General features: G+C 39.1%; 1 protein-coding gene across 1 annotated transcript in view; it reads right to left on the bottom strand.

Moving 5' to 3' along the window:
- LOC114023674 overlaps window positions 1-12,273 on the bottom strand; it is a 28,661-nt gene that overhangs the window by 16,119 nt on the left and 269 nt on the right. The window contains exons 2-3 of the mRNA XM_027836441.1: window positions 4,347-4,718; window positions 1,064-1,177 (exon numbers count right to left, since the gene is read on the bottom strand). Of these exons, the coding sequence (XP_027692242.1) occupies window positions 1,064-1,177; window positions 4,347-4,718 (486 nt within the window). The remainder of the gene's footprint in view (window positions 1-1,063; window positions 1,178-4,346; window positions 4,719-12,273) is intronic.

Consider the following 12,273-nt stretch of genomic DNA (forward strand, 5'->3'; position numbering starts at 1 on the left):
CAACCTCTCCCACCAAGTGTACATATTGGTACCATATCTTTAACTAAGAAACTAGTATCCCCAGAGTACTGTCTGTACCTGCTGCCATCTTTGTAGCCCTGTTTTCCTGATTACCATAACACTAAGACAGAGGACTAAAAGTAAACTTTTGTGTTTTGAAGACTCTGGTCCCATTTAATTGAGATTTTACACATTTAGCCCACAGAAGAATTATTTGGAGGATGAGTCTACAATAATCTTCAAAAACCTGAATACTTGTCAATTAGAGTGAAAACTGTTCTACATTACTACTAGACTGGAAGTACCCTGAAGGCAGAGACTTTTTTTTTACTCATCAACTAACATCCCCAACAGCACACAGTAGGAGTTTAATAAACATTTGTTGAGCTAATCATGATAGGAGAGGCAGCATGGTGCACTCCATATAGACTTGATCTTGGAAGCAGGAATCCTGACTTAAAGTCTAGCCTCTGAGCTGTACAACCCTGGACAAGTCACTTAAGAGATCAGTGCTCTTGGCAGCTCTTTAAGACCAGAGATAATCCTGACTTGCATTGGTAAGGGTTTCCTTACCTAGGTGTAACCCATATCAATGAAATCCCAGGTCTAGTCCCTATCGCTAATGATGATATAAAAAGAGGAAAATGACATATTGTTACATGGCAATTTTAGGTTATACATAAAGAAAAATTAAAGAAAGGGTTATTAATATTGATATTATTACTAGTTGTTAGCAATAATTACTAGTTATAAGCAATAATAACAATAACAGTAATAATATTTAGAACGTGGTAGAGTAGCTAGAGTGCTAGTCGTGGGGGCAGGAAGACTTGAGTTCAAATCTACTTTCAGACACTTTGTAGCTATGTGACTCTGGGCAAGTCACTTCACTTCTGCCTGCCTCAGTTTCCTCAGCTGTAAAATGGATGTAATAATAGCACCTACTTCCAAGGATTATTGTGAGAGTCTTGGCCTAGCTGGCACATAATAAGCACTTAATAAATGCACATTCCCCTCCTCTGATAACCTCTTACATTTTTAGAACACTTGAAACAACTCTTACCAATTCTTTGAGAATTCTTTCGCTTCTTGCAATAATAGCTCAAGCAGGTACTGAATGTTAGGAGAAGAAAGATGACCAAAGTCCACCAGGGCCATTGTTTTTTTGTATTCTTTTCTGCAAAAAATATAGGCAAAAGTCATCTATTTCTGTTACTTTAAGGCGCTAAAAACATCAAAATTAATTTCCAAAATGGTTTAGTTAGATCACTATGAAATTTTAACTCCTCTATACATCCACAGAATCCATAGAATATGTTTACAATAATAACTATTGACATTATACAGTATTTTACATACATCTGCACCCCGCAAAAATCCTAAGATGCAGGCAGGGCAAAGACTGTTATTTGTATTTTGAATGTGAAAAAACTAAGGTTCAGAAAGGTTCAGTTACTAATAGCTAATAAGTGGTAACAATATATATTTTTATGGGTTAATATTAGTAGGAAAACAGTTTCAGAGCTGGAAAGAACCTTAGAGATCATTAAATTCAAGCACCTCATTTTACTTATGAGAAAGTGGAGGCACAGAGGAGTGATGTTGGAAGGAACCTTCAATAAAGAAGGCACCCACTCTGTCCCAAAGCAACTCATTCCACTTTAGGATAATTCTAATGATTAGGAAGGTTTCCTTATAACAAGCTTAAATATGTCTCTTTGCAACCCCATATTGATCCTGGCTCCTCCCCCTAGGGCCAAGCAGAGTAGGTCAAATCCCTTTTTCCCATGACAGTCTTTCAAATACTTGAAGACAGCCATCATCTCCACTGCACAGCCTTCCCTGCTAAGTCTTGTCATCTCCAGGCTAAACATTCCCAGACCCTTCAATCAATTCTCATACGGCATGAACTAAAGACCTTTGCCTTGATTATCCTGGTAGCCCTTGTCTGGACACTATAAAGTTTGTAAATTTACTTCCTAAAATGTGATGCCTAGAACTGAACCCAATATTCCAAATGCAGTCTGGCCAGAGCAGAATATAGTGAGCACATCCCCTCCCTAACTTCGGACCCTGTGCTTCTCTTAATATAGACTAAGATGGTGCTCACTTTCTTTGGTTGCCATCGCATATTGGATAAATGGTTATGGAATTGAATTAAGGCTAAATAAGTCTAATGTGCAGTCCAAGTGGATGCTCAGTCAATATTGGTCACAATGAATTCATCATGGAAAGTTGCTGCTGTTGAGTCCATCTATAAATTTCATTTGGCCCTTGGTTTTCCCCTGCCTTATAGGAGGAACTCTGCAGTAGAAAGAACCCTGGCCTGCAAATACCTTGTGTTTAAGGCTTGTGTCTGCCACTTACTGATGACCTATGTGAACCTGGGCAAGCCCCTTCTTCTCCGAGCCTCAGTTTACAAGAACATTGGCAGATCCACTAGTGTTTTTTATTAGATTTTTTTAAAAGCTATTAGTTTCTTATTTGTTAGCTATTTTAAAATAATTAATGTTTATTATTGATGCTATTAATTGTTGGCTATTTCTACTAACTGTTTATTTAATAATTAATATTTATCATTGATACTCTTTATTTAGCTATTAGCTATTTTTATTAGTTGTTTATTTAACTCTTCTGTTAGTTTAATTTTAGTGTATTTATAACCTAGTCTCCCGACAAGAATGTAAACTCCTAGGGGGCAGGGAACCTATCTTTGTATTTCTCCCAGCCCAGAGTGTAGTGTGCTAGATATAGCAAGCACTTAATACCTTGGTTGAATAAATAAAAACTTGTGTTTGATCAAATGAACACTGGTCAAATGCCCATAATCAGAGTAGGATAAAAGGAAGTTTCAAAGATCAGGCAATGGAGGTGAAAAAAATGTCACATTTCCTCTGCTTCCAGGTGTAGCTCATTATGGAGTATTTTCTATCAGCAGATGCTTTCATTCCTTAAGAGGAACAGGAAGCAAGGAAGGAAAATATAAATAGGCAGAAGGTGTCAAAGATGGTACTGGGTTGCCCTACATCTAACAGCTCAGTTGGAATTATTAATGACCAAAGATTTTTCATTCATTCATTCAATAAGGTGTTATCAGGTGTTTCCTCAATGCTATGCTGGTTATTATGGAGGTGGTGGTGGGGTGTGTGTGTGTGTTCAGGAGGGTTCAGGGAAGGGGATCAAGCACAAGAAAAGTTTAAGATTGCCTCTGACGCACAGCTGTGTGACCATGGACAAGTCACTCAACTTCTCTTAGCCTCAATTTCCTCCTCTGTAAAATGGGCATAAGAATATCATTGACCTCACAAGGTTGTTGTGAGAATCAAATGAGTATATAGATATATACATATATATGTACATACACACATATGTATACATATATACACACAGAGAGATATGCAAAGACCTTCAGGAGCAGGCTAGATATAGCCAGCTCAAATTGGTTCTTGAGAGCTGACTTAAATTTTCAGTGTAAATGTTTACACCTCAGAAATCAGCAAAGGTACAAATTAGGGCTTGATTTATTGTTTTGTTGATTTCTAGACTTAAGAAAGTGATGGAGAAATGATGAAAATGTAGATTAAACTTAAAAGTGTGTCAGGGTTAGGTTTTTTCCCCCTGAGGGTTGGTTGTTAAATATCTACCAGCATACTTCTGTATGGAGCCCCATATGAATAAAATAATACGAAATATTAAATAATAAATTAAAAAATATAAAAATAAATAAAATAATGTAAAACCACATCAGATTGAGTTACAGGAGTGGACCTCAGAGATCATCTATTCCAACTCTTCATTTTAAAAGGAAAGAAATTTCCATGAAGTTCTCAGTGGTGTGTTTGATAGGAAGAACAGTAGATGTGAAGTGTGAGGTCCTGAGTTTGAGTTCCAGCTCTGCTATTTACTAACGGTGTGACCTTGGGCAAATTACTGACCCTCTCTGGACCTGTTTTCTCAGCCTGTTGGACTAAATAAAGAACTTCAAAATTTCTTTCCATCCCCAAATCCTATGATCACCAGTGTTTCTACTCTTTGAAAAAAAAATGGGCAAATTCCTATGCTTCCCACCATCTATTTTGATATCCACAGTGAGGCGGACACAATGGATACAGGGGGCACAGTGAAGTACAACAGAGAAAGAACTGGTTCTGCAGCAGAGTATCTGTGTTTAAATCCTATCCATGATGCTTATGGTATGAACTTGGGGAGGTAACTTGACCTCCTTGGCTCCACTGTCCTTCATAAAATGATGGGGTTAGATGAAATCACTAAGCTCCCTTCTAGTACTATAATCTAAGGGAAGGGTTAAGAGAAAACATGAGAGGGAAGCATCCCTAGTGCCTTACCTTTCACAGTGAGAAGAGTTCCAGGTCCTTGTGCTTGCTTATATATAGGTATGTCAACTGTTATTTTACATAAGTAAAGTCCAGAGTCATGTACTTTCAGGTTTTTTAGTTCCAGGGGTTCCTTCCCGGGGTCTTGGATGAAAACGTTCCTGTCGTATAAATTCTTCTTAATGAGGGTAGCATTGTCTTTGAGGGTTTTTGTTGGATGGGTAACACTGTCTTGGACATGGCTGACTTTTTTCCATTCTACTCGAAACTGTTCCACTTCAGAACTGACATTCCAGGAACAGATTATTTCAACAGACTGTCCCACCAGTAGCTGCAGCTCAGAAGGGCTCTGAGTGATTGTCAAGTTATTCACCGATGTCAGCACTTTTAGCAAAAGAAGAATTATCGCTGTATTAACTACTAAAGAGAAAATCCAGAATATCCCCAGAAGGGACATCCCAATCCCCTTTTATGGTCTCACAGAACTCTGTGGGCCTTACTTTCTTCATCTGGAAAATAAAGAAGTAGATTATCCATAATTTCGGATTTAGAGCTGGCAAGGACCTTACAGGCTAAATATCTCAACTCCCTCATTTTACAGATGATCAAAAGTCATGAGGCCCAGAGAGGCTGTGTTCCATTCAAGATCATACAGCTAATAAGTAATCAGTAAAGCAGATAAGTTCCCTGCTTTCAAGGAGCTCACAGTCTAGTGGGGGTGATGACAAGCAAACAACTATGTATAAACAAGCTTTTATGTATCTATACAGTACATATACACACATATATGCACATATGCATATATATCTCATATGTACATATACACACACACATATACACTCTCTCTCACACACACATATATATACACACACATATGTATATATATATATATATATATATATATATGGCATGTACATTTCCATAGCCCCTTGGGCATAATTCCAAATCGCACTCCAAAATGGTTGGATTACTTCACAACTCCACTAATGCACCAGTGCTCCAATTTTCCCACATTTCCTCCAACATTCATCATTTACCTGTTTTTTCATGTTGGCCAATCTTATAGGTGTGATGTGGTACCACAGAGCCTCCTTGATTTACATCTCTCTAATCAATAGTGATTTAGAGCATTTTACATATATATATATATCATATATATGATATATATATGATACACACACACACACACACACACACACACACACATATATATATATATATATATATATATGAGATAATCAACATAGGAGCACTAGCCACGAAAGTTTTCTTGCAGAAGGTAGGATTTTAACTGTGACTTGAAAAAAGCCAGGAAAATTAGATGGTAGACTCTAGGAGGGAGGAAATTCCAGACTTGAGGAACAGCCAATGAAAATTCTCCAAGCTGGGAGATGGAGCATCTTCTGTCAGAACAAGGAGGCCAGTATCACTGAGTGGTAGTGTACATGGAAGAGAGGGATGTGTGAGAAGACTGGAACAGTAGGAAGGGGCTAGTTTATGAAGGCCTTTGAAAGCCAAACAGAGGATTCTAAATTGGATCCTGGAGGTAACAGTAAGTCACTGGAGGCAGAGAGACCACTCAAAGGCTACTGAGATAGTTCAATGGTGAGGTGATGAGACCTGGGCCTGGGTGGTGGCAGTGTCAGAGGAGAAGACAGGGTGACTAGCAGGACTAACTTAACAGTAGATTGGATATGGGTGATGAGAGAAAGTGAGGGGTCAAGGATAGTGCCTAGGTTTTGAGCGAGGGTGCCTAGGAGGATTGATAGTCAGAGGGAAGTTTAGAAGAAGGAAAGGACCTGGGTTCAAATCCCAACTCTGTTTCTCATCTGCCATCTGTGTGACCTAGGGTGAATTATTTAACCTTTCTGAAGTTTAGTTTGTTTATGTGTAAAATGAGGGGGTTGGTCTTCTGTAATCTGTAGGTTCTTTCAGCCTTAAATCTATGAGCCTATAAATGTATGATGTGTTCCATCTTGGGAGGGCCTGTGTTCTTCAGTCATAGCCTTAAAGAATCCAGGGTCAGCCCAATAGCAAGAGATAGAAATAGAAATTCCATTTAAAGTTACTGTAGACATTATAAAATATTTAGGAGTCTACCTATCAAAACAAATCCAGGAACTATATGAACACAATTACAAAACACTTCTCACACAAATAAAGTCAGATCTAAATAATTGGAAGAACATCAGTTGCTCATGGGTAAGGGAGCTAATATAATAAAAATGACAATTCTACCTAAGGTAATTTACTTATTCAGTGCTATACCAATCAAACTACCAAAAATTATTTTATAGAGCTAGAAAACATAATAATAAGATTCATTTGGATAAAAAAGGGTCCAAAATATCAAGGGAACTAATGAAAAAAAATTCAGGGGAAAGTAACCTAGCCATTCCAGATCTAAAATTGTATTATAAAGCAGCAATCATCAAAACTGCTTGGTACTGGCTAAGAAATAGAGTAGTGGATCAGTGGAATAGGTTAGATATGCAAGACACAGTAGTCAATGACTATAGTAATCTATTATTTGATAAACCCAAAGACCCCAGTTTCTGGGATAAGAACTCACTCTTTGACAAAAACTGCTGGGAAAACTGGAAAAGAGTGTGGCAGAAACTAGGCATTTATCAAAATCTCACACCATATACCAAATAAAGTCAAAATGGGTTCATGATTTCGATATAAAGGCTGATACTGTAAGCAAACTGGGAGAGCAAGGAATAGTTTACCTGTAAGATTTATGGAGAACAGAAGAATTCTTGACCAAACAGGAGACAGAGAACATTATGAAATGCAAAATGGATAATTTTGATTACATTATGTTGAAAAGTTTTTGCACAAACAAGGCCGATGCAACCAAGATTGGGAGGGAGACAGGACTGGGAAGGAATTTTTACAACCAATGTCTCTGATGGGGGCCCCATTTCTAAACTATACAGAGAACTAAGTCTAACTTGTGAGAATGCAGGTCATTCCTCAATTAATGAATGGTCAAGGGATGTGAACAGACAATTTTCAGATGAAGAAATTAAAGCTATCTATAGTCATGTGAAAAAATGCCTGAAATCACTATTGATTAGAGACATGCAAATCAAGGTAACTCTGGGGTACCGCATCACACCTATCAGATTGGCCAATATGACAAAATAGGTAAATAATAAATGTTGGAGAAGACGTGGGAAAATTGGAGCACTGGTGCGTTGTTGGTGGAGTTGTGAAGTGATCCAACCATTTTGGAGAGCCATTTGGAACTATGTCCAAGGGGCTATGGAAATGTGCATGCCCTTTGACCCAGCAGTAGCACTTCTGGGGCTGTATTTCAAAGAGGTCATAAAAGTGGAAAAGGGACCCACATGTATAGAAATATTTGTAGCAGCCTTTTTTTGTGGTGGCAGAGAGTTGGTGACTGAAGGGATGCCCATCAGTTGGTGAATGGCCGAGCAAGTTGTGGTGTGTGAATGTGATGGAATACTGTTGTATTGTGGGAAATGATGGGCAGGCAGACTTCAGAAGAACTTGGAAAGATTTGTATGAACTGATGCTAAGTGGAGTGAGCAGAGCCAGGAGGGCGTTGTGCACAGTGGCAGCCTAGCTGTGTGATGACTAACTTTGATGGACTTAGCTCTTCTCATCAATGCAGGGATCTAGGACATCTCCAGGGGTCTCATGATGGAAAATGCTATCCATATCCAAAGAGGGAACTGCTGAGTTTGAATGCAGATTGAAGCATACTATTTGCTCTTTTTTTTTCTCTTCTGTTTTGTTTTGTTTCCTCTTTCTGGTGGTTCTTCCTATTGGTTCTGATTCTTCCCTACAACATGACTAATGTGAAAAAACGTTTAATAGGAATGTATATGTATAGTCTATGTCGGATTGCGTCTTGGGGGGAGGCAGGGAAAAATTTGAAACTTGGGAGCTTACGGAAGTGATTGTTGATAAATCAAAATAACAAAAATTTTGAAAAAAAAAAAGAATTCAGGGTCACCTCCACCTGAGATCTCTTGTAGTCCAATCCCCTTATTTTATAGATGAGGTATTGGAGGGGGTGTTAGTGAAGGAAAACTGATTTCATTGAAAAAAGTACGCTTAAATCGGATACATTCGGCGGAAATGCCAGAGGCCTAGCAGTATAAGGCTGATTCTATCCCAAGTAGAGTGACTATTTGTGTGACTATGGGCCAGCTACCTGACTTACAAGCCTTAGCTTCTACATCTGTAAAATAAAGATGTTGGATTTTGTGACTGCTGAACTCCCTACAAGTTCTCATGATGTATACTTTTTATGGGTAACCCACCTCTGAACCCGGCACATTCCTGCTAGAAGAGAGATAAGAAGAAAGCAGTTAGAAAAATTTCTAGCTGATCATGCGTTTATCTATGGCATTTTCAGTTTTTGTATCAATGGTCTAAACTTAATTAGATAAGAGGATGAAATGGGCCAGGTTGCATTTGGGAAATATAATGCTTTTAATGATCCCAAGCTACTCCTTGAAATCCATTTAAAAATATTAATAAAAGAGGAATTGTCTTGGAATCTTAGACTTTGTCAAGTTACCTAACCTCTCTGGGCCTCAGTTTCCTCATCTGTAAAAGGAAGGGGTTGGATTCAGTGGTTTCTGGAGTCCCTTCCGGCTCTGCAACTGTGTTCCTATGGGCTGGTCCAGCCCTTCCATTACACAGAGGAAGAAAGTGAGATGCAGAGAGGATCTGCCCAAGGTCATACAGTGGGTTAGGGTTAGAGCCAATCAACCCTGATATCTAATCAAACATGGCTGGCCGCGGATACACAGGGAAGGGTGCTTCTTTGTCTGCCTAGGCCAGATCAGGAAGCTACAAAGAAGTTTAACAACAAAGAAATACAAATTGGCTTCAGGCACTGGGGACCAAGAGGAAGAGAAAAGCGTTTTAATTCTGTTCAAGAATGAGCATACAAAAGGGAGGGAGCTGAGGGGGTTCGGACTGGGCAATAGGGAGACAATATCATTGTTGAGTTTGTTAGCTTTTTTTTGTGTTGTTGTTTTTGTTTTTGTTAGGCAACCAGGCAAAAGGGTAATGGACTGAGTAGACTCAGAGGGCCCGGCTGATTTCATGCAGGGGTGGGGAACCTTTGGTCTCGAGGCCACATGTGGCGCTCTAGGTCCCCAAGTGCAGCCCTTTTTGACTGAATCCAACCTTCATAGAACAAATCCCTTTAATAGAAGGATTTGTTCTGTACAACTTGGACTCAGTCAAAAGGCCACACCTGAGGACCTGGAAGGTCACATGCGGCCTCGAGGCCGCAGGTTCCCCACCTCGGAACCATCAGGGAAACTTGCTGGGAGCAGTCTAACAAGCTGAACTTGAAAGCTGTTCATTCATTTGTTCACCAAACATTAAGTGAGTACTTATCATGCGAAGGGCATTAAGCTAGTTGTTAAGAGGAATGTTTTTGTTCTAGACCATCCGTGTCATCCCATGTAGGGAGCTCCTAGTATGCAAACTCCCTCCACACATGAGATCAGCATCTCATCTGTAACTTAAAGGTCTTAGAGAGTTGCCTGAGGCTCAGAGAGGTTGTATAACTTGCCCAGGGTCACATAGCCAGAATGTGTCATGGATAACACTTGAACTCTATCTTGCTCATTCATCAGCCCATTACACTGTGCTGCCTCTCATCTATAGATTCACAAGTATACAACATAGTGCCAGAGGCAGCTAAGAGATAGAGATCTGGACTTGGAGTCAGGAAGACCTGAGTTCAAATCCATCTCAAATACTTTATAGCTGTGTGACTCTGAGCAAGGTACTTAATCTCTGCCTGCCTCAGTTTCTTCAACTATAAAATAAGGATAATAATACACCTACCTCCTATGGATGGTGTGAAAATCAAATGAGATGATATTTGTAAAGAGCCTGGCAAATAGTACGTGCTTAACAAATGCTTGTTTCCTTCTTTTCTTACCTGTCCAATAGAAACTTGAAAACTGATAAGGAACTTATGATCACCCAACTTAGTAGTAGTTTGTCCCCGTCTCTATATTCACAAAATTGTTCTTGTAAAAACATTTAATCCTAAAAGCCAGTTCTTTTTTTTTTTTTCTTTTTTTCTTTTTTTAGTGAGGTGATCAGGGTTAAGTGACTTGCCCAGGGTCACACAGCTAGGAAGTGTTAAGTGTCTGAGGCCAGATTTGAACTCAGGTCCTCCTGACTCCAAGGCCAGAGCTCTGGTCACTGCGCCACCTAGTTGCCCCCTAAAAGCCAGTTCTTAAAATGAAGTGAAACTCAAGGGCTTCATTTAGTAGAATTTGCTGACCATTTTAGGAATCAATTTATATAAATAAATATTTTATCTATCTATATCTATATATCTATATATACACACGTATATATAGTACGTAGCCTAGCATCTATAATGTATATATATATACATATATATGTGTATATATATATAGAGAGAGATAATTTATATTCAACCCTTTTAACAGTCAATAAAGTGTAACACTTTCATGCTCATTTCTTAGAGAAAAATATGGGCCTGGAAAAGTTCCATGAGCCCACCTTCCAAATGTTTATATTACCTTCTTTCAAGATTCGACAATCAAGCTTATGAGGTCCTGTCATGGGGTGTTAATGGAAAGAGCCCGGGATAGGGAGCAGGGGACACTTATTCAAATCCTGAGGTTCTCACTTACTGCCTGTGTGACCTTTGGCAAATCACTTCATCTTTTTGGACTTCAGTTTCTTTATCTGTAAAATGGAGGGGTTAGACTAGATGGCCTCTAAGTCTATGATACTGTGATCCTTTGGGATAGACTTTTTAAAAAAATTTATTTTTAATTTATGGAATAAAATAAGCATTTCCATATCATAGTATAATAAAAGAAATGATTGCACATGAAATTGCAAATCAATTATGCACAACCTGCAATTCTTTTTAAATATATAACAAAGTTATAATGTAAATTTCTTTTTTCCCCTCCCTTCCCTCACCCTTAGAGATAGCTATCATTGGACATAGATTTTTAAAATATTCTACAGATGTGCAGATTTTGAAAGCTTTATAAAACTGTAGGCAGGGATATAAAATATATGTGCACCTAGAAGGAGGGGAGGCAACATGGTCTAATGTTAAAGGTTCTAGACTTGGGAGTTAGGAAACCTGGGTTTGAGTCCTGGTTTTGCCATGTATTACCTTTGTGACCTTGGGCAAGTCATATGACCTCTCTGGGCCTCAGTTTCCTCATCTGTAATGACAGAGTAGGGCTAGATCATTTATCAGGTTCCTTCCTACCTCCCAGGCTTGTTGCAAGGAGCAAATAAGATCATATTTATAAAGCACTTAGCCTAGCACCTGGAGCTTAGTAGGTACTTAACAAGGGCTTGTTTCCCTCCTTGCTTCTCGCTCTAAATCAGATGATCCTAGTTCTGTTACCAGCTCGCTGTGTGATTTTGGGGCAATATCTGAGCCTCAGTTTCCTTTACCTATAAAATGATGACCTGCATTCTCTACCTCACAGAGTTTGTGAAGACAGCATTATAAAAGGTGGTCTTTCTTAAATCAATTCATTCTCTTAAGGTGTAATTTAAGGAAGCCATGGATTCTAAGGATAAGATTTTAGATTCATGTATTCGTGGAGGGAGGGGATGGGGTTAGGGGGAGAAAGCAAAGAAGAAGGAAGGAAGGATAGTGGGACAGAGAGAGGGAAGGAGGAAGCAAATGATAGAAAGGAAGGGAAGAAGAGGGAGGGGAAGGGAGGAAAAGAGAGAGAGAAAAAAACAGATCAAGAGGAAGGGAGGAAGTATAGAGAGAGAGAGCAATGTAGGAAAAGAAGGAGAGAGATAGGGGAAAGGGGTGAGGCAGAGAGATAGGGAGAAAGAAAGGGAGAATGAAGAGCAGAAAAGAGGGAGGGGAGAGAGAGAGAGAGAGAGAGAGAGAGAGAGAGAGAGAGAGAGAGAG

This window comes from Vombatus ursinus, unplaced genomic scaffold, assembly GCF_900497805.2.
Source record: "Vombatus ursinus unplaced genomic scaffold, bare-nosed wombat genome assembly UNPS02014818.1, whole genome shotgun sequence".
Taxonomy (NCBI): domain Eukaryota; kingdom Metazoa; phylum Chordata; class Mammalia; order Diprotodontia; family Vombatidae; genus Vombatus; species Vombatus ursinus.